Raw genomic sequence first — 23,952 nt, 5'->3', positions numbered from 1 at the left:
CAAATTTAGGACCAGTGTAAGTGAAAGAAACAAACCATTTACTGCCCATATTTATGGACTTCCAGACTCTTCATCCTCCCTGCCCCCCTCCCCCCCACCCTATTACTCCTTCCTGCCACCAACATTCACCCTTGCCGAGCTGCCACCCCTTCTGCCACATGCTCCTACCCCCAGCCTCAGGCCGCCACACTTCTTCCCATGATTGAAGACCACTGAGGCCACCTCCTAGATGACACTAGTGTGCGGACACCACGACAATATACAGGCTCCTCGGAACATACCAATAGAAGCTCCAGAATGCAGGTAATCATCTCAAAGTGGGTGTAGACTGTAGAACGCATAATTAGAGGATTAACCTACGTCCAAACATGTTTCTCCAAAAACATGGTTATCATAATATCCCCCTCCCCCAAAATTCTTTCTTAGAAGATACTAATCACCTCCACACACACCCCCCCCCCCCCCCAAAAAAAAAAAAAAAAAAGAACTCTACAGTAACTGCAATAGTTTTTAGGGAAAGATAGAGAACGAGAATTGCATATACATTAAAAAGAATAAGACTTGTATAGGGCAAAAATGGAACACTGATATACATTAGAATTTACACAGTTTATAAAATAGATAAGTTCTACATATTACTATGAGGGACCATGATATAGATATGAGACTGAGCTAACTTCTTTAACTAATGTACCATTGACTCATTAAGGGGAAAAGGGGAACCCCAAGAGCCCAATATAAATCGATTGCCCATTCAGATGTGGTAGATGAGAGGGAAGCTCCCTCTCCCAGATTCTAATAATGCCGAAACGATATACATAGAACTACAAGATTACAAAACTGACCTCTCCACCACTATGTATGCAGACCTCCGGAAAAATTCACAGTTGTCACTCTTATTAAGCATCATATGTTTCCGCTTATCTAACCCAGAGGGCGCTGCGCTGCAACATGAAAACCCGACTGGATTTTCTGGAAGGGTGGAGAAACATTATCCTACTCAAGATTATATATCTATCCTTAAGCGCCTCAGCTCTGCTTGGAAAGTGGGGCTAGAAGTAAGGGTGCGACGGGCAAGACTCCTAATGTCTTCCCGAGAACAGTCCCGAGATATGCGTACCAGCTCCCAGAGTGCACCCCCAGCAATCATGTCTTTCACATTTACTTCTGCAGATAAGATGTACATTTATCTCCAATATTATTTTCACTATGTATAATACCATTTTCTTTCGAAGCTTCTTCGAAAAAAGAGAGAAGTCTACTCACCATGCTGAGCTAGGTGACAGAGTGCAAGCTCAATATGCCGCCTGATAGGTGAAGCTTCATTGTTGGCGTTTTGTACAATCCAAGGAAGTGCACCATCCTCAAGCAATAATGATTTCCCAGTTTTCGACCCTAAAATGGAAAGGCACTAGCATGAGGTACACCAGAGGAACCGACAAAATGTCTCAATAGCTAATGATCCCATACTCAAATTGATTCTTCAACCACTAAGAACTCCATGATAAACTATATGTTTGATATTTGTAGTTAGGTTTGTAACAAGTTTAATCAAGCTTGAGCTAGGGGTTGCTCAACTTGGCCCGTAATATCTACATCCGAGCTTGAGCTGAGTCTCAAACTTTTTCAAGCTCAAAAAATTTCCAAGTTCAACTAAGCTCAGAATTCTACTTAAAACCAGATAACATTCCCTATCATCTTGAGTTTCTCACAAGTATTGTCCGAATCTTTACCAATATTTACAAGTTAAAATTTATAACATGTGACTATAATTAGTTAAAGAATCATTCAAGCTTGTTCACGAGTATCTTGAGTCGATCTTGACTCTGCTTGGCTCATGAAAATGTCAAACCAAGCCTCTATTGGCAATTGAAAAATTATTATAGGCTGCTTGTAACATTTAATTTCGTAGGATGCCTTTCTGAGGGTTTTCTTTTAAAGCCTTAGGTCGAGATATTAGGATCTGATACTACAGTCTCTATTGATATTTGAACCTTAAAGAAATAAAGAAGGGAAATGGGGCTATAAATGAAGAAACTCAATTCTCCTAGAGCTGATGAAGTGATAATCACATTCCACCACAAATCACCAATAAGTTCGCACACTACACATCAACTATCGCCAATACCAGTGCAAGGAGTATTGAAGGGAGAACTGAATATAATTTTAGATGTGATATCCCTGCCAACACGTCTGAAGACTAAAACTACTTGACTCTGCAGGTTAATGACATAGGCAGATTTTCTAAGATATGTAGATAATAACAAAGCCTTTGAACATTAAGTGTCCTCCGAAATCTCATGCAATAAAAGTTGAGCAAGCCCACGGTATATGAGTAACGTATACTCCCCCTACTACTCAACCAAGTTACTCAACGAGCCAGCTAGCGATTCCCCTTATCAAGTACCATTAACCATCGCTGACATATGATCGGCATGGAAAGACACATAATTTATCAGGCACATAAAGCCATTGAAGATGACACATACCTTGAGTCGCACCCCGAGATTCACATTTAGCGAAGTTAGCTACCCCACGTGCAATCTGCGAAAGAACATCCGGATGTCTGCATCTTACCATCCCAAGCAATGCCCTAATACCACCCTCAGCTCGTAATTTGACCTGAAGCTTATCTGGCAAAAGCAAACACACAATAAAAAAACAAATAAAATAGAACAGTTTGCATATAGTCTATAAGATTGGTAATGTTGGCAGGCTAAAAGCATTTTTAATGTGAATTTAATCCATTTAATAGCTGTATGGAAGTTCCTTCAATTTCCGCATTTTGTATATATTGAAACAATAAAAGTTACTCTCAATTATACAGCAAAAGAAAGACCAATGAATGGAAAGTCAGAAAGCACAAGCGAGACAGCCACTAGTGAAAACACAGAAACACAAGAAATAGTAGTGACAACATTTATCTGTGAGCATCAAAGATAACCTTTAATCAAGTTCTTAAAAGACTTGGAGAAAATGTATTTAATTCACATATATTATCGATATAGATATAGCTGGATCAGAAAAAAAATGCAATTTATAAGATTGTTAGTTGACAAAGGGAAGCTCTAAAGAATTGATAATAACATGAGGCTCAATAACACTGGAAGGACTGAAACACAACATGATAGAAATTACCATTTCCACATAGATTAGCCATTGCTCCAGCAACCATGCGAAGAGTTTGTGGATCTTCTGCATCATCAGCTGTTATTGACAAGAGACTAATTCCACCTTCGGCTACTATAAGTTCTTGATTGGCTTCTGCAAGTCCCAATAAGAGACGACACAAGAATGAGAGTAAAACTAACATATAGACAGCCAACTTCGCGGCCATCCAGAAACTGTGGGACAAAACACAAACAGGACCCCAGCTTTCTTGAAATAAAGGAAGCAAACATTTACCATTCATTGCAAGGTTGGCTATTGCTCCAGCTGCTACACGGCGAACAGTTTCATCTTCATAGCTTCTAAGAAGCATTAACAAGGAACTAAGCCCTCCAGCAGCAACAATCCTCTCTTGGTTTGTTTCTACATAACAACCAATTCTCTTTTAGCTTTTAACTTGCAACACAAAATTCATGAGATGTTGCTTTGTATCTACACAAGTTGAGCAGATGAAGGACGGCAATAGAAAGAAAATAATTTGCCAAAGCACCATGAAAAACTGATGATGAGTGGAAGGACATAAGAAAGAGAAACTCGCACATTATCTAGGTGCAGTGTGCATAGACCAAAAGAAGAGCGCCTGATAGTCTCATTATTAGCTTGCTTATGACACTCCTTAATGCCTGCAAATATTTAAGACTACGTATCTGGTATAACATATTCAAGGAGACTCTTGGTGTCATTGAGTGCATCCCACCACCCCCAACTCTAACTTTCATATAGGTTTGAGTTCTTTTTTCATTACTGACACGGTTACGCTCGATTACTTTGTTTACTTGATATGGTAAGGGTTGTTGTCTAAGAGGCTTAGGAACAGGTGCACCTCCTTAGACTCTTAGAGCACTTGGATGGTGACCCGAAACCAGGTCAACCAGAAGGGAGACATTCAAGGTGGGGAGAATACCACCTGTGTGACTCCTCCTTTGCCATCTAAGTACCTTGGTAACGTATTTCCAAGACATTTCCTCTCAGCAAATAAGATGAGGGACAGTATTGATGGCATAATGAAGGCACGCTAAGAAGTGATTGGCTTTGCTTTATAAACTGAGTAGAAAAAAGACAATACATCAGAAAAAGTTTCAAACGAGCCTTTCAGAGTGATGATTTTTTCTAAGAAACTGAACATAATTTTCCCCAAGAATTTAGATTAACCAAGAACATATTTCACACCATAGCCTTGTCTGGGTATTGAGGGGATTATAGCTTTGAGTCACAAAAATGCAAGATTGCATCCTGCTACTTTATGGATCCTGCTACTAAATAAAATAGATAAATGCAAGATTGCATCCTGCTACTTCAAAAATCCTGCTAATAAATAAAATAGATCAATGCAGGATTGCATCCTGCTACTAAACAATACAGATAAATGCAAGATTGCTCCCTGCTTATAAATCCCAGTACTATTGTGATCGAAAAATGCAAGATTGCATCATGCTAATTTTATAAATCCTGCTACTAAAGATGATAGAAAAATGCAAGATTGCATCTTCAAGCATTAGATTCTTACGACCTTCAGCGGCAAGGTTGGCCACAATTTTCACTGCATGAATACGTATATTGGCATCCTCTGACTCGAGCATCGATAAAATCCTCTGCAATCCAACTGCAAGTATGATGAACAAGTCAAACTATATTCAAAGGAAGTTTTATATCTTTTTATGTTATGCATGATTGCAGCCAATGGTGAAAGTCACACGATGATTGGCTAATAATCCCAGAAAAGCTCAAGACATATAATAGCACTTTTCACCATAGATTAATCGATAACATCCTTCTTATCCAGCCCTTCTCCACCTTGGTCACCAAACAAGGAGATGGTACTAGGATTTCACGTTCATAGCTATCAAAAGCCCCATTCTCTAAATGACATTGACGCCCCGTTTGGTAGTTGGTTATAAAGGGTGCTGATGGGAATGAATTTGTATGTAAATTTGTCAAGAAAATCATTTTTCATTCCCATGGTAATGCTGATTTATACTAAAGTGTCTATTTTTCTTTTTAAATTTCATTCTCATCTGATACCACCTTGTACGTGGTAATGGATGGTAATGAAAATTGCTTCCCATTGGAGAAAAAACAAGCTTAGGGGTTAAATTGCCTTCAGAAAAAAAAAAACACAAACTTGGGGTTGAAATTGCCACCCCATTGAGATTTTAAGGATGCTTTCCTTGTAACATTACACTTGGAATTCATTCTCATTACCACCATTTATTAACGGTTACCAACCAGGCCGTGATGGTATTTGCGAAACTGCCCAACATCAATAAATGTATATGATGATTAAAGAAATGAGAATTGAAATAGAATGACACAGAGTGCAGCAGCCAAACAACTGATGCATACAAAACATGCCTTATCTCACCTTGTTCAAACAGTGAATTAAAGGATGACTTATGGCCATTTTCTCTGTCTTTGTGTTGGGAGTGTCTACTTGGGGACGTCAGAGAATGGGAACCAGAAAGGCCATTTCCTGATTCAATCCTCTCAATGTACCTTCGCATCTGTAGCACAAACATATTGATTAAGTAAAAAATAATCCAAATTGGACAACACCGCCTTAGAGTATGTAACAACAATACCCTCCTCCAGCCTCCCGTCCATAGACAGCAAAGATGGTAGTCCTAATATATTAAGGTATTGCAGGGGTCTCTTATTAGTTATCACATGATAAGGTCTTGTCCAAAGAGCTAACAATTATAAGATCGTTGTGCAAAGCAGCAACCACACGTCTAGAAAAAGAGAGGTTAGAAACCTGATCAGCTTCAAATGTGAGCTGCAGCAATTGTCCTTGCAAAGATGTAATTTCATCTTGAAGCTTCTTCTTCTCATAGGCTTCATCTTCCAGCATCTGGTGAAATTTAAGAATTTCAGTAGTTCCACCTCCCTAGAATTCCAGAAAAATCAGGTTGAGAAAGGAAAAAAGGCTATTTAGGGAGAGAAAAAAAATGAATGACCAAAAACACCATAAAACAAGAGTAGGAGCACGCCTCCGAAGATGTCAACTGGGCTAGTTGAGTTTTCAGGTTGTGGACCTCCTCTTCAGCTGCCTTTCTCAGATGAATCTCATTTTCAAGAACCCGTTTAGCCTCAGTAACGTCCTCGGATAGGGGTAAATTGCGTTCCTATAAGAAAGAGACAGCAGCAAAGTCATCACTCTTCAATGCAGATGTATGTAGCACATATTACTTATGTTCAAAGCCAAGCATATATGTTTCTACAAAAAAATAAAACATGGAGAGCGAAAACAACAAGTCTTATAGAATCATATACTATTTCTGTCCTAAAAATATTTTCACTTATCTATATTATCTCATCCCAAATTAATGTCCTTTATATTAATAATTGCATATTTGCATTCATCATTCGCACTATACTATCATACTATTCATTGGTTCCAAATTTCAATTCATTAATTACAATCCTTAGTAGCTGTTTAAAATCAAGTGATCAACACAGAAAAATATCCTCTGTAGTCTGTATAGAGAATGTATACATAGCTTTGAGCACAAAACTAATACTGGCAATACACAGAATGTTGGAAACATTAAAAACCACACAGTAAGTGATCAGCAGTAATATACCTCTCTATCACATGAACCATTGCTGAACCCATTCCTGTGTTGATTTTGCTGATTCGTAATCCACTTTTCCTCGAGTTTCTTTATGGATTCCAAATATTCCATTTGACATTTTGTTCTTTCTTTCTAGATTTCAAAGAGAAAGGACTCAAAAAATTAGATAAATACAACTAAAGAAACAGAAAGGTGACAGCCACCCCCTCCAAAGATAGTCTAAAGATTTTAGAATCTTAAAAATATCCTCTAATACATGAGTGAAGCAGCAAAGAAGCAAAATAGCTAACATTTTCTACAAACCTCTAATTCATTAGAAAATTTCCTTTCAACTTCAGAGATATGGTTTTGAGATTCAAGACTTATTCGTTTGACGTCATCATCAAATGCTTTTTGCCGCCTTTCTCCCTCAGCAATTAGCTTGTCCAGTTGCACTTCAAGCCTTTTAGACAAACTTTTGTAGTCAAATTCTTCCTTAATTTTCAACATGTTCTCAACTTTCATGGCCTGTGACATAGTAAATTTGAGTAACAAAACATCTTACAGATGCTAATAATACATTAGTCTATTCATACATATCTCCTATGTTCACTACATCATCACAATTCTTTTATAAAATTAGCCACAAAGTATCAGAAAAACGCTAGATCTCTACCAAAAGAAAAACATTCAATACATATACTAGCAGTATTTTAGAAATCACGTTTAAAAAAAATATGGAATACCAACCACAGCACTTTCATACAAGGGTTAAAAGAGCATTGTATAATCACATCAAAGTACAGAGAAAATGGTCGCTCACTCTTTGTCCAAACAATATTGTGCTTGTAGTCTCTCCACGATGCCGTGGTGAAGGACCAATAGTTACAACTAGGGATGTCCTTGCACTCCCTGTACACCAAAAGAAGTATAAGGATATATTTTGGTAGTATCTTTACAGAGGTTCTAGTGGAAACAGTTAGCAGAATCAGCACAACCAAAAAGTACATATGATTATTACATAGAGAAAGCAAGCAATAGATCCAATAGAAGTCGTTAACTTCAGCTTAACACTTTAATACCTTACCTCCAAATGAATCTTTAAGCAACCTGGTGAGTTTGGAATCACGTACTGGAACATGGGGACTATTTTCTGCAAGTGCATTTATGCATTTTCCTAACGCCGTAAGAGAGAGGTTGATAGCCTTGGCTTCCTCCAAGGTATGGCCCTCACTTCCTACCAGCCAAAATAAATAGGAGGTTGAATTCAGTTATGATCAGATTATGAAACATATGGTAATCATTAAAAAACGAGCCTTACAAACAGAATCAAGGGAGCATAGAATTACATGTCAATCATACCACTAAATCAACACGGTATATGTAAAGGAAACTGACACCAGATGAACATATTGTGGTTCCCCGCAATGGACAAGTGAGATAATTAACAAAAAAGTAACTAAACCAAGTCCAGAAAGCTCAGCAAGAGGATAACAAGAATACAAAACGATGATGCTTTCCTGCATGTAAAATGAACACCACAAAAGGAAATCTTAAAAAGAAGCACCTGACTTCTGAACACGTTCAGAACCCGCAAGATCTACCACAACTAGCTTGCCTTTCCGCACTATTGGTGGATCACAATTTTTAACTGATTGAGAATGGCTGTCATCATCACTAGAAGAAGGTTCTCCTCCCCTTATAGACCTCCTAATTTGTACCTACAGATGGCCATTAACATCAAACTTTTTTTCACTTACATTAATGATTCATATTACAATTGACATGCAAATGGCACAAAATATAATATTATTTTTCTCACGCTAAATTAACCTGACTCCAGGGAGAGAGCAGGAGCAGAGAGAAAGAGCATGCAATAGGCACAACTTAAATTAACAACAGAATTTCCAAACAAGGCACACAATACTGTATTTTAAATAGAAGAGCAGCAAAATATATATGCAGCTATTGAGCCAAGAGCATTGTTCTACAGTAATGACTAAAATCCAGCAAAACAGGTCCTCTCAATGCTCTTACTGCTCTAGGAGAAAGACAAATGTGTTTACCCTCTCTACTTGCCACACTGTCATGACTTATTATTGTAAAAGAGTACGCCTTTCTTCATCTTTAAGTCTTGCAAATTGTCCCGATATTACATAATCTGGTATATATGTTTAGTCAATATTCCTTAATACAAACTACAACTTTGGAATCCAGGGTCAATTTGTCAATCTTAATTATCTAGGTTTTGTTTGACCTGGTATACAGTTGTCACTTGTCACACTCTGCTGGAACAACTTTCGTTGATGGTTCTTAATTAATTTACCATTTCCCTTCGTTTTTGCAGGCCTCGGCAATTGTATGGACCAATCACTAAAGGGATAGCCCTATAAAACTACACAAACATTAAATCTTTAGCCACACCATCCGCTCCATTATTATCGTAATCAACTTACCATCCTTTACATTATAGTATCAGTTAAATATCTATTACAATATACTAGAGCAAAAACCAGAGGTGACACATGTCACCCTCAGCTAAAAAATCTCCCGCACAAAATTATCTGTAAGATTTTTTTTGGGGTGTAAAATCTTCTAATAAAAATAAATAGGTATCTTCTTTTCACAGAAAATTGTAGATAAGTTTCTTAAAGTATAATTGCTAAACTAATTTTGTTAAGATTTTGAAATAATTATGAAGATTTTAATCAAAATATACAAAAGAAATGTATAACATGAATAAATAAATAAACATTTTTTTATATATACTACTCCTTCCGTTCCTTTTTAATTGTTACAGTTGCACTTATTACGCATACCAATTTAAAACTTTGAGGGCATATATCTCTAGTTTTGTATTTGCAAAAATTATAAGTACATATTAATAAAATACATACTAAGACGAATCTACCAAGATCCCACATGACTATGTTTTTATTCACGTATAAATCACAAATGAGGGTCAAATTGCAATTTGTGAATAGTGTAAAATGTGAAAGTGTAACATTTAAAAAATAACGGAGGTAGTATATGCCAAGCTAAGGTCGGGACAAAAACTAGTAGATAATATATGTCGAGCTAAGCTAGAGCTATTAACTACTTAAAAATTTATAACTGTTGATTATATTGCATTCAAGATATAGCAAAATTAAGACAAATTTCACACTCAAAAAACTTCCGAGTCCATATCCCGTCCAATCGACAAGTTTGGACGGGAATGGACAGGACTTTGGATTTAGAATCCAATTCTACCCCTGTGAATCATCATTGTCATCATCACAATGTTATTTTTCTAGACATAACAAGGGAAGGACACAAAGTGAGCACCACGGCATGTGAAGGTGCAAGGGGTGAAAAGAAAAAACAGCAATGTATAATGAAATGTTTGGAGTGAAATAATATCAATTTACCATAAGAATTGCATGGCTCCGTGAAGATTCTGTATTCAACTTTGTGTTAGCAGCAAAACGATGAGCTTCCCCTAATTGCAGAAGCTCAAGAAAGGTGTGTTGGTCTCTTATCTCTACGACTGTTGCACCAGGCAACGAAACTTCTCCCGTTCTAGAATCCTCTGTTATAGGAATATTGTCATTTGCAGGATTCAGAAGATCTTGGATAGTCTCCATATACAGCTACAGAAATACAAAATATTAGTAGAAGAAAAACAACAAAGACGTGAAATCTGGCACAGAGAATTTGGATGGCTTGAAAGAGTTAGATATAATGAATGCCACAAATGCACAATAGTATGCTAATTTTGCAAAATTGATCAAGTAATAAATTTAACCAACCTGTATGTATGATACGACAACTGTATCAGTCTCCAAACAGACGTCAGCAAGGATATCCTCCATGGCACGGACCATAATTCCTCGATCAGAAACATCTTCTTCTCCCAACTGTCCGAGAGTGAAAGTTTTTCCTGTACCCGTTTGGCCATAAGCCAGCACAGTTCCATTGTAACCATCAAGCACACTCTAGGAAACCAGAAAAGCATCAGTCACTCTCGCAACAGATTCTCAACTGAAGCACAAATACTGAAACAGAAAGTAAAGACTACAGAGATAATGGAGAGGAAGCAAGCTTAGGTAGTAAGGTTTTGGTCTACAACCATATCAAAGGAAGAAATGTTGACAATAATCAAGTAGAATTCAGGAATAAAGGCATCTCCAGTAAGAATTGAGAACCTTTGGATGGCTCTCCGTTGGATCAAGTAAAAGGAAAAGCCGATGTGACATAACAATCATATCGTCCACGTCTATACTTTATAGTAATGATGACATCGAGTAAGCACTTAAAATTAAGGCCCATCCCAAATAAAGGAATGGATAAGCTGCAAAGAGGCGTGAAATAAACAGCCAATACTATCTCTCTCAGATCACAGTAAACAGCCTAATGAACACCTTAATTAGGATGGGAGGATATCACCTTAATTAGACTATAAATTATACAAAATGAGGAGGAGATTAAAATGGTTTATTAGAGAATTAGAAGTAAAAAGAAGCTCCAACACCAGTGCAGCCTACAACAAATAGAACTCAAACTTTGGTGAGGTTACTCCAACCATCAAACAAGCAAAGGCTATATAATCATGGTTGTTGAAATGCAACTCTCTTCTCATCATTCTCAACAAACTATGATGCCCTTATTAAACAAGCTTCAGACTAAATGCTCAAAAACAGGAACTCAAAGAAAAGGAACCATTACCAACAAAGCTACTAGACATTATATGTCCTCATTTAGCAAATTAAAACACTTCACATATGACACAAAGCAAAGTTCAAAACTGCATATAACTTGACAAGAAAGGAAATCTAACTGAAATTAACAGTGTACCTCAACTACAGGCTTTGCAACAACTTCATAGACACGCTTCTGGGAAGCAAACTCAGTGAGCAATTCATCAAATTCATAAGTGTCTGAGTCCCAATTGTTTTTGCGAAGTTTCAACCTCTTAAGCTGCATAACACATAAACGGTCCATGTGCGCAATTTAGTGTATATAAATTCAGAGTTCATATGCAAGAGATATAAATGAAAGAAAAAAAAAACCTCAGGTTGTAACTCCACACAGTCTGCAAAATCTGCATCTGCCACTGATTCCTCTGCATTTTTAGGCCTCAATCTTACAGCTACTCGAACTCTGCCCGGAACTGATGTCAGAAAAGCCATAAGAATACATAGATGCAACTGGGTAGCCATGAAACAACATGAGAGTAGACAGTAGACAGTAAAGGTTGAAAGACTGGTTAGAGAGCATAGTTACTAATTAGAACTCATCTATAAACAGCACGTATCTAAGGAAATTGGCCACACCAAAGATCCAACGAAATCAAAAAAAAATACACAGGTGCTGCAAGGAGTGACACATAAGGATTGAGAGTGTAACAATTGACCCATCCTAAATGAGAAAATAAGAAAACATCAGCTTCTCCAATAGTCTCCAAAACAATTAATTATTCCGCAGGCGCAGGACCACAGCATTAAAAGAACTACAGAAGAGAATCTCCTCAAACAGTTTCCATAACAACTACTTCAGGCTATAAAACTGCATATACTCCTCCATCTCTCAAAACTTTCTCTACTTCCCCTTTAGTATTGTCTTGAAATGCTTCCTCTATTTCCTTTTCTGGGTTTGATTCACGGATTCACCTTATAAAAATAACATCAATCCTTACTTCTTCACTCCACAGGATATTAAGTTGCCCACACAATACTCTATCCTTGAAATTTGTGACAAGCCAAATGAGTAAAGTATGTAGAGACAGAGAGAGTATGAGGCATAATTGCTGCTCCAGAAGTATAACAATAACAACAAACTAAATGCTCTTAGTTAGATTTCTCTGAGAAATCTGTATTCTCCTATCTAGCATTCCTACACAAGTGCGAGAAATGGGTCTCTTCAGAAAAAATATGGATCCAGATGAGCACTCTTGTCAATATTCACGAACTTATAATGCACATCACAGATCACAATAATCATCTCTCAAATCCACTATGAGCTGCAACATTATCTAGTCTTCAATATATATGCTACACCACTCAGAGAGTATGGTACATCCAACCCACATGCTTAGTAAAGCAATATGCTGAGGCAACAGAATGTGTACTAAATAACTGAATCTGCACCATCTAAAGCAGCATCTAAATCTGTCTCTTTGATGATAGGGACACTGCTCTCTCTGGATCGCAATCTTCATAGACGCAGAGCATTCTTTCAATTCCAGCCAAGCCTTCTATTAAATTCACAGTAGTAGAACCTGAAGTCCCCAGTGAAAAGTTTAAATTCTACAAACAGCAAAACTGCGCATACTCCTAGGTTTCCAGTAGCTAAGAAGGCACTTCAAGTTCGACAAAAGAAGTAATTGTGGTATTTGTTGGCTACCACAATAGTTAGTATTAAATGTTAGTTGTTAGAACTGGTTAGCTGTCAAAACTCAAAATAGTATCGAAAGCAATCAGGTTAGCCTTTGGATTAACAAGAACTAAAACAAGAACAGCAATGTACCTTCATTAACTATTCCAAAGTAACTCCTTCACAAGAGCTAATTTTTGGCTTTTCCAAAATACTAACTCGACAACTAAAAGCTATCCCAAAAGTTAAAACCCTACTTCACCAAGCACCTGCACCACTCTTCACCTTTAGACATTAGCAGCAGTTTTTGACCTAGTCCAACCTCGAAATGCTATTTATATAGTTGTTACCGAACACGCAGTATATTCTCCAACACTCACAGAATCACAGACCATCAATGAACATTTTCCATAAGCAAATTATCAAATGTCACGCTCCCAAACAGCTGACACCATCATGAATTGACAGCTTCATCCGAATACCACTCTCTCGCTTGAAATCCTAGCCGAAAAATTGCAAGCATAGCCGTTACAAGCTCTTAAACAGATGTCATACAACAGTAAGTGTACCTCCATAGTGTAAATGTGTAATTCACCTCATACAACGCCTTCGAAACGAACACTTATCATTACTGTGATCACAGAGCTGACGCCACTACCATCCATACTTCCACTTCGCTACCAAAAAGACTAAAAATTAACAAGTTCTTCGCTCCAATTTCACACACATAACACTAAATTTCGCACACAAAATTTCGATTATCCTACCACATTGCTCAATTAAACACACTTCGCCAACGATACCACATGATGCGTAATCACGCACTCCATATTTCAAAATTCCAAAAACAAAAAAAAAGAACACTTCATCAATTAATCATCAACTAACATTGCACAAAAAACAGATCGAAACTTCATAAAATCAAAATTACGCAGGAATCACAACGAAGAGAGAGAAAAAGCAAACCCTAACCATTAGATGCATCCTTAACATTGCCACCGCCACCTAGAGAAGCGCTACGTCGTACAGGAGGCTTCGATTTGAAAGAAGAAGACTTGGAGTTAGTAGCCACGGAAGTTCTATCAGACTTATAATAACTTCCACGAACAACGCCGTTTTTGGAAGCCATAACTGAGCTTCTTAGTCAAATAGTTGCAGTTAAAGGTTTTCTTCAAGACACCATGAGAGAAAAACTCGGACAGTAGAAGTTCGCAGAAATCAGGGGAGAAATCAAGCGGAGAATATTTATAGTGCGACAAATTAGGGTAAAAATGATAGAATATAAAAGTAGTCAAGGTATAGTCAACAAAAATGGTGGGGGATAATAATGGAGTAGTGGAGTAGTTTTATGAAGTTCAAAATCAATGAAAAAAGGGGAGTTTTGAGGAGAGAGAAAGAAAAAGGAGGAGACAAGAGAGAGGAGAGAGAGACAGAATGGTGGGACCCAATTGGAGGTTTAAGCTTGTCAGAAGGGACGATGCTCGTGGGGTCAGTAAATGCGGTGGGGTTAAGTGACGTATTTACCCTGATGGGTAGGGAGTTAACAAGTGGTTAGTGTTTTAATATGCGTTCTCTTTACCTTAATAAATTAAGTTTTTGATCGAATAAGTTCAGTTCAGATAAGTTCAATTTGGTTTAGATAAGTTTTAATTAGGTTCAATCATAATAATAAGTTTCAATCAGGTCTAATAAGTTTCAATAAGTTCTAATCAGGTGCAATAAGTTTCAATCAGGTCTAGTAAGGTCCAATAAGTTCTAATCAGGTGCGATAAGTTTCAATCAGGTTTAATCAGGTCCAATAAGTTTCAATAAGGTCCAAATAGTCAATGATCAATAAATATTTATATATTTGTCCATTATTTTATTATTCATTTCACTATTAGTTGATTATGTTATTATAATGATTATATCGTATTATACTTGTATTATTGTCTATTATTTATAATACTATTAGCTAATTATGTTATTAGTATAATTTTTAATTAAAGTACAACAATGTAGAGTATTACATTGTCTATTATTTGATTATTCATATTACTATTAGCTTATTATATTATTATTAAAAAATATTATAATCATAGTCAAATGAGGTTAACAATAATAGTCATCATAATTACAATATTTTGCAAGTCGTCTTTAAATAACTAATAACATGTTTTCGTTATATTATTATTTACATATTAAAAGCAAGTAGTTTTAATGTCCTAGAAATGTCGTCCTTGAAAATAAAATAATTTAAACGCAATTAGTTCTTATGTCCTAGAAACGACGCCCTTGAAATTAAGAATACATAAGAACTCTATTGATAAGTAAGCTCCATAAATCGAACATCACTCTATTCATCAAATTGATGGATGTAACAGTCACCGAGAAATGTAACTTTCTTTTTCAAGAAAATGAATCTATACTCATTATTGGGAAGAGCAAGCCACAATTCACCATTCTTCTCTGGTTCATGTAAGTAATCCAATCAATCAAATAATGAAAGCCTTTTTATGAACATTAAATTCGGGAATGTCTTGCAAAGTTGTGATTAATCTTTCATATAAAAGGATAATGGAGTGGATTGTGCTTTCGAGGACCTTAATTGAATGTTTTTCCTTAAAAACATCCATACATTTTTTTCCCTCATGTTTCCGTATGTGGCAATTTCTCATTTGTTAGCAATAAATGTTAATCAACTTTTGGTTTCCTACTAGTACTTTATGAAATCAAAACAAGACTATTAGATATATTAGTGGTGAAAGTTATGTATAAACAAATATATAGATAGTATATATATTTTTTTTTGTTAAATTGTTTATCATAAGAGATAATTAATAATAATTTCTTTCTAAAGGGTGAATTTTAACAATTATTACTTCATAATAAATTTTGAGGGGTAGTATTTACGTTAGCGGTAATATTTATGTTATTACTCGTCAATTTTTTTGTCTAATAAGGTTAAATAAGTTCTAATTAGGTCCAACAAGGTCTAATAAATTACAATCAGGTCTGATAAATTTCAATCAGGGCCAATAAAGGTCTAATAAGTTCCAATCAGGTCAATAAGTTTCAATCAGGTCAATAAGTTCCAATCAGGTTGAATCAAGTCCAATAAGTTCAGGTCCAATTAAGTCTAATAGGTTCAAATCAATTCAGTTAAGGTTGAATAAGTTCAGTTCAAATAAGTTCGGGGTCATTCAGGTGAAGAGAATGCACCATTAGAGGGTGTTTGGTATGAAAACTTTTGATATAGGAAACATATTCAAATCAACATTTTCATTTCTAATTGTTTGGTATGAGTGTTAAGTAACAAATACCATTTTCAGAGGAAAACATAATCCCCCCATTTGTTATCCTTATCAAACTAGTGGAAACGAATCAAGTTTCCTTCCTCAATCATAAACCTCTCAATTGTTTCCATTCCACTAGGATACCAAACAACTATTAAAGGTAATGGTTATTATCTTCATTTCTCCTCCTTATCAAAATCCTTTATATTCCGTTTACGTTGATGATACCAAATGCCCTCTTAGTGGTAATAAAAAAGGTTAAATGGACCAATTTATTTTAATCACCTTTTGCCCGATATAGTTAGTTTGGTATGATACAAGTGATTGTTTGGTTGAATGTAGGGAGTGTAAGTTCCTTGAAAATTTATTTTCCCATGTAATTATATTTTTTAGGAATTGCTAAATGTTGTTTGGTGATTCATGGGAAGTGAAAGTTCTCATGAGAATTTCCACTTACATTGGTCCCCCTAGGTAAGTAATTTCCTCCATTTTGTGGGAAGTTGAACTTCCTAGTGTGAATATGTCAACCAAACAACACCAAAAAATTCAATTCCTAGGAATTTCAGTTTTCTATACTAAATAATGTCAACCAAACAACACCTAAGTATCTTTTGTATAGTTAGTTTTGTAATGATACGATCGAATCTGCATGATGTATAATCGCTTTTATAACTTAGTCATTTTTTTATGATATAAGCCCCCCGTTCTTTTAGATTGAGAGAAATTGAACTGAATTGAAATGAAATCAACTGAATTGGGAGAAACTGAATTGAAAAGAGAAATTGAACCGAACTGAACTGAAATGAAAATAAGATAAAAAAACAAAGCGACAGTCAGTAGTATAGATTCACAATAAATTATTACGAACTCAATCTACTCAATACTTATTGTAATGATTATTGGTTTTTTTTTAAAAGCTGTAGTTATTGGATATCTTAATTAATCTTCAAAAAGTTTTTTGAAAAAACGTACGGATTGAGTAGTGACGGTGAGTTTGATGGTTGATACTTGATAATACTATGATATTAATTGGTGTTAATTACACACTTTTGGGGGGGATTTTTCCACCCTTTTGTCTTTTTCGTTTTTTACTCAAATTTCTTTTGGCTTTTAATTTTTTATATGTGCGTATATGAAGTGGACATGTTTTTACTGTGGGAAGAAAACAATTTCAAGAGCATTTTTTGGGAATTTAACGAGAATAAATCTGTACTGTCATGTGTATGTGTTTTTTATGTGGTTATTCTATGTAACTAGTTATTAGGCCCGGGCTATGCTCCGGGTAAGAAAAAATTCATTTATTAATATTGTACTTTGATATGATATTACTAAATACAACTTGGTCTAGTGGTTAAAACTTTAGTACATGAATTTGAGGTCACGGGATCAAAACCTATACTATGCAATTTCTAATTTTTTTTATTGTACATGGATTGCATGAACTAAAACTCCCTAGGGAGAGCACCACGTGGCACCGTAATGATTTACGCACGCCTTTTAATATATTAGTATAGATTGGTAGGGTTGTATTATTGTTTTTACCTCGCGTAACTCTCCCCTGAAAAGATAGATACTCCTTTTTACTATTAATTAGTTGTTGATCCGGGCGATTTCTCTGGAGTTAATCTATATCATATGTTACATTTTAGTTATTCAAGATGGTAAATGACTAAATGTCGTTCTTTTTGTTTTTTTTTTTAATTTAAAAAATACAATCGATTAGAAAGAGAGTGTTGTTTAGGGAATAGGATTGTTCATAACCGAGTACCTAGTCATTCAATACCCAAATATGTGAGTACCCCATATATGTGTACCGAAATATATGGGTACCCGCAATACGAGTAGCTAGAAAAAGCTCATGACTTAGGCTATGTTTAGTTCACCTGAAATTTTCTGATCTGAACTTATCTGATCTGATATGAACTTATTTTTTCTGATCTGATCTGAACTTATTTTTTCTGATTACAAGATCTTATCTTTTAGATTTTTCTCAATATATAAGAAAAAATATAATCATGTGGGGTCTTGTTTGATTCGTCTCAATGAGTACTTTATTAGAATTCAATTATTATAATTTTTATTAATATGTAATGAAAGATATAATGATTTTAAAATATAAGCATGATCTGAACTGATCTGATCTGAACTTATTTTTTCTGATCTGATCTAATCTGATCTGATTAGATCTGAAATAAGCAAAAATAAGGTGAACTGAACATAGCCTGAACCTCGAACAATTAAGTGCCCGCAAAAGTACCAGTGTTTTTTTATTATAAAAATTCATTGTAAGAGCTTCAAAAGAAACTACTACCATGCATGTCAACTATTGATCCATATTGATTGCATTGTTTTTGGTTACTACCATAAATGTCAGCTGCCAATTAGATGACATAAAAAAATATTTATATTATTCTACATAAATAAATTAAAGTTTGTATGACTACAATATTGAATGTATATAAAACGATTTTTTGGGTAAACATCATAATAAATATAATGATAGGGGACTTACATAAAGAAAACGTATAAAAGGGTAGATCGATAATTTAACAAACTAGGTTTACTTTTTCTTATCTTTGTTCACTAACGAACTAGTTCATTATCTAATCCTTTTTAATTTTGTACAAGGGCATGTAAAGATCTCACTAAAAATTCTGTACCTACTTTGTAAATGTGGGCATTCCACTGTGAAACCTCTAATCTTCAATTGCATCAAATTGAAGTGCTATCAATTTTAACCTTAATAATGTGTGACACTTTTCTCGGAATTATTAGTTGCTACTATATACTACTAGTTGCATATGCACGCGATGCGTGTGTCGACAATCTTATGTAAGTATATACAAATGAACATGTTTTTTATCTAAAATTATTTTGGTAGTGATGTAAATTATTGAGGTTATTTTGTAGATTTTATTATCTTTTTAACTTAAAGGTGAATGATTTTTAACTATTCAATATCGTCACTGAAAAAATTTGATCGATGATTTAATAATTTCTTTTCAGCGTTTAGTATAGTTATTTAACAATTATAAAAATAAACCATATTATTTGAACTTTGTAAATAATAAATATTATATTATCACGATATATTGCTAACTATTTTTGGTTGAAGATTCTAATTGATTTCATGAATTGATTGTTTCAATCTAGTTTGTCAAGTTATTAATGGTATTGCATATTCTATTTTTGACCTACTCATGTGGCAAATTTCTATTTTTTATTAAAAGAAAAACATTGTTTTAAATTATTAGAGGGTATTTTAGTCACTTCAAAAGAGGACACCACACCTCCTCCCTTGGCTTATATAATAGAGATATACTAACTAATGTTTTGGCCCGTGCGATACCCTGGGTCAGTTACAATTATCAAATATATTATTATTCATAGATTTTTGATATAGTTTTTTGTAATATTATGTTTGATGCGAAATTGGAATATGTATGGTATGGCATGATAAGTTTTTTTAGAAATAAAACTTTTAAGAAATTGGGATAAAATAACAATCTCAATGGAATTGGGTAAGAGAAAAGTATTGCGTAATAAAAGTATTAGAGATCAAAAAATTTGTCTATGTCTTTATAATTACATATAATTATAAGATTTTATTATATTTTACTTTGAAACATCAAGCATTGAAATTATAGTGAACTTGTACTAGTGATTAAACTCTCACATTTCATTTCAAAAATCATGCGTTTGAATCTTAATATAAGCGTTGTGAAACAAAATGGTGAAAGAAAAGCCCAAACCCAAGCCCCCCATTGTGCTTTTGGTCCACCTTTTACAACGAAGAAACACGAAGACCGGCAAAACAATAAATTTCAGGCCCAACACACTGGGGTTTTTTAAGTTTCGTCCAAGGAATAGCAGCGCAAAACAAATATTTTGTACTCATAATTCAGCCGCATGCTCCACAAATTGATGATTTTGGACTTGATTCGTTTTCCTCTTTTTTTTAAAAAAAAACTTTCCTATTTTAGTCATAGTATTTGATAGGTTTGGCGAAATGTTTGTCACAATGTCATTAATGTTTAGGTTGATATATCATGTACTACCTCCGTTCTCTTTTAGTTGCAACGTTTGACAAATTACACTATTCATGTTCTCTTATTTGACCATATTTATTGATTTATATGTTAAACAAAATATAGTCATGTGTGGTCTTGTTTGATTCGTTTCGATGTAAGCTTTTATAATATCAAATTTTTATAATTTTTACTTACATACAATTAGAGATAAAACGATTTGAAATTGTACATTGGCAAGCGTGAAAGTCAAAACGTTGCAACTAAATAAAAACAGAGGTAGTATTTTGTATTGCTTTAATGTTTCATATGAATAAAAAAAATCATATACTACCTCTGTTTTTTTAGTTGCAACGATTTGACATAAAGTAGAGAGGGAAAATGTCTAATCGTTACAACTAAAAAAAACCAGAGGTAGTACATACATTCATTGAGTTATTGACCCTGTGCTCCATGAAAGCTCTCACCTAAAACCTACTCTTTAATTTGAGGAATACCTAGCTTTATGGATCAAAACTCAAAAGTTTTGATCTTAGAAGTGTATCCTTAAAACTAACTACACATTGATTTGAGTATTTCTCGAGGGCTTTTGGTATGAAGGCACAAAGACGATTATATGATGAGATGCAGGCCCGTCTTGGAGTTATTGGTGGCCTATAGGTGAACTAAAAAATGGGGCCCTAGTTGATATTCTTTTAAAAAAAATTCAATTTCTTGAGTACGTAATGAATAAAAAAATTTATTGTAAATGAAACTTTTTGTTGCCTTCAAAGTCAATATAATAAAAGCATCAAATCCCGTAGAACTTTTAATGAAATTACCCGAACATTTTTGATGTACTTGCTAGAATCTCCTAGAAAAATTGAGTTCTTGGGATATCAAATCGGTGAAAAAATAACTAAGGAACCAAATTTTCAAAGTAAATGATGAGAAAATTAACATAAGAAAGAGGGGAAATTAATTAGCATGAGATGTGAAGAACAATGAAAGGAGGAGTCTTTATAGATAAATGGGTTTTTTGTCAGAAACAACCTTTTAAAAGTGTCATTTTGTCAGAAACAACCTTATAATTTTGTTTTTTTGTGAGAAACAACCTTTAAATGCGATTTTCTTGTCAGATCAGACCCTTTGACCATTTTCCGGCATTGACTAGATTTTTCCGACGAAGACTTTTTTCTTTTACCCTCTTCCCTCTCTTTTTCCCTCCAATTTCTTCCTCCCAACCCCACCCCAACCTCCAGCCACACCCCATTCTCCATCCTCCATCCTCATCCCATTCTCCATCCTCCATCATCCATCCTCACCCTCTCGCCTTCTCCTTCGCACAAGAAGCCACCACATCGGCATTGGCCGGAAGCCTAGGGAAGAGTCCCCTATTTCAAACCTAAAGAAACCATTCTCTCTCTCCTTTCTTTCAAATGTCATCCCCCATTTGAATCTCTTGTGAACTTGCCATTTCATCTCTTTTCTCTCATTTCACCATGGTTGCACAAAAAAATTAGCTTGTTGCCATTAACTAGTAAGAAACCATGGCCCTCCAATGTTGCTAACCTAAGAAAATCCCCCCTCCCCCCACAAGCTTATTGCCATTAACAATAAGAGTGGAGACAGAAAACAGAGGCGACAAATTTGGGAGAGAAGGAGAGAGGATGAGCAGCATTGGCGGTGTTCAGTTTCACAGTTCAGCGAGGTGGAGGAGAGAGAGAAGAAGAAGGCGAGAGAGAGATGATGCGTGAGAGAATGAGGGGTCAAAGAAGGAAGTGAAAGAGATGAGAGATAATGGTTTGCAATAAGAAATTGGAGGGAAAAAGAGAGTGAAGGGGGTAAAAAAAAAAGTCTTCGCCGGAAAATCAAGTCTTGGCCGAAAAAAATCAAGTCAATGTCGGAAAATGGTCGAAGGATCTGATCTGACAAGAAAATCCCATTTAAAGGTGGTTTGTCACAAAAAAAAATTTATAAGGTTGTTTCTGACAAGAAACTCTAGATAAATTTGAAACTTCTAATCCTATTGGTATTTGAACATTTGAGAAGATCGTTCATAAGACAAATCATCTTCAAGTTATTTGTAGATTTTTGCTAAAAGTTTTGCAACTAGATTATAATTGAAAAATAAATGGAAAATAAGTTTCATAATTGAATTAGAAAAGAAGTGGGAGAATTGAATAGGTATGGAAACTGCCAAAAATTAGAAAAGAAGTGGATTGAAGAAGGTTGTAAATTCAACGATATTCTCAATAGTCGGTAGTGTGGTGGTGTTTTTTTTTAAATTTTTATAAAATTTTCCTTTTCACTTTTTAGCCTTTATTAACTTGGGCTTTAATTTGTACTTTGGGGCCTGGGCACATGTCCCTCTTGCCCGTGCCCAAATACGGTCCTGATGAGATGAGAAATGCCTGATTAACGTGATTATTAACTCACAACTTCACCCTTCAATATTATACCAAGAACTTATTACAATTGTGACGGTTAGCCTTAGAAAGTAGGAATATTGTGGCTGTTAAATAATAGCATAAACTATAAAAATATACGACAATAAAGAACTAAATAGAGAATAAGGATATGTTTGGGAAAATAAGCTGAAATAGAGCTGAAATTTATAAGCTAGTTAAAAATTTTAGCACCTTAATTGTGATGCGATAGCAACTCAATTTCAGTCAATTTTTGAGTTTAAATTTTATTAAGCTCTTACCCCCAAATACAACTATTTATTTTAGGTGACTTAAACTTTTAACACCTATTCATTTAAGATGACTTAAATGTAATATCAAACAGAGCCTAAATAGACTGATGAGTCAGCGAACAAAAAAGAGGTATGGTAAGGACCAAGGAGCCTACGTAATTAATTAAATGTAACTGTCCTCTATTATCTAGTTGTGGTAGAATCTCTCTCCCATTAGCCTCTTGAAAACAAGATCAAGCCCCAATAAAGTTATGAGCAACATTATTATGATGAAAGCAATGAAGAACTAAAGAAGAATCGACATAAAAAATTAATATAATTTATTAATAATGTGTTAATTATGTCTATAAATAGAAGAGAATAAACATTTATCATCTTGAGGAGAGATAGAGAGTACAAATTACAAAATTATGAGGCAAATACTAAAAAGATGGTATATATATATATATATATACTGGGAAAAGTTATATGCAGTCTAAGGGCTGTATATAAGAACTAAAAATGAAAATAAGTTGCATTAATTGATCATTTATTACATCGGTTTGATGCAAAATTTTTCCATAAATTCACAACTTATTTCCATTTTAGGTAATGTATTTATGTCTTATATGCAACCTTAAGGACTGCATATAACATAATCCATTTAAGTAGTGTATTTATGTTTTATATGCAAGACTCAGAACTGCATATAACATAACCCATATATATTACTCTTCTAATTAATTAACCTAAAATAAATTAGACCTGAAACTGAAACCAAAACAAATAATTTAAGACATATTTCAACAAACATAATTCAATCTCCTATCATAGGTGTTTTTTTCTATCATTCAAATTTAAGCTCTTAAAGAAAAGAACATAAAAAGAAAGAACAAAAAGGAAAGAAAAGGCACATG

The 23,952-nt window shown here is 34.7% G+C and overlaps 1 protein-coding gene across 2 annotated transcripts; it reads right to left on the bottom strand.

Moving 5' to 3' along the window:
- Positions 1-561: 561 nt before the first annotated feature.
- LOC104905426 (kinesin-like protein KIN-UB) lies at positions 562-14,490 on the bottom strand. 2 transcript variants are annotated; one of them, XM_048640904.2, is made up of 19 exons: positions 14,046-14,490; positions 11,771-11,871; positions 11,556-11,678; positions 10,511-10,696; positions 10,130-10,351; positions 8,287-8,440; positions 7,807-7,956; positions 7,543-7,631; positions 7,044-7,247; positions 6,750-6,872; positions 6,156-6,290; positions 5,921-6,052; positions 5,531-5,669; positions 4,676-4,771; positions 3,406-3,531; positions 3,139-3,264; positions 2,490-2,633; positions 1,267-1,395; positions 562-1,167 (listed from the first exon to the last, which is right to left on the bottom strand). In XM_048640904.2, exons 1-19 carry the CDS (start codon positions 14,200-14,202, stop codon positions 1,007-1,009), a joined length of 2,697 nt encoding a protein of 898 aa, XP_048496861.1. In that variant the 5' UTR covers positions 14,203-14,490; the 3' UTR covers positions 562-1,006. The 2 variants fall into 2 exon arrangements, with proteins under 2 accessions (XP_048496861.1, XP_010692275.1); XM_010693973.4 differs by having other exon boundaries at positions 4,679-4,771.
- Between the last annotated feature and the right edge of the window lie 9,462 nt (positions 14,491-23,952).

Source organism: Beta vulgaris, chromosome 1, assembly GCF_026745355.1.
Source record: "Beta vulgaris subsp. vulgaris cultivar EL10 chromosome 1, EL10.2, whole genome shotgun sequence".
Classification (NCBI taxonomy): domain Eukaryota; kingdom Viridiplantae; phylum Streptophyta; class Magnoliopsida; order Caryophyllales; family Amaranthaceae; genus Beta; species Beta vulgaris.
This window is presented reverse-complemented; position numbering and strand designations above follow the sequence as displayed.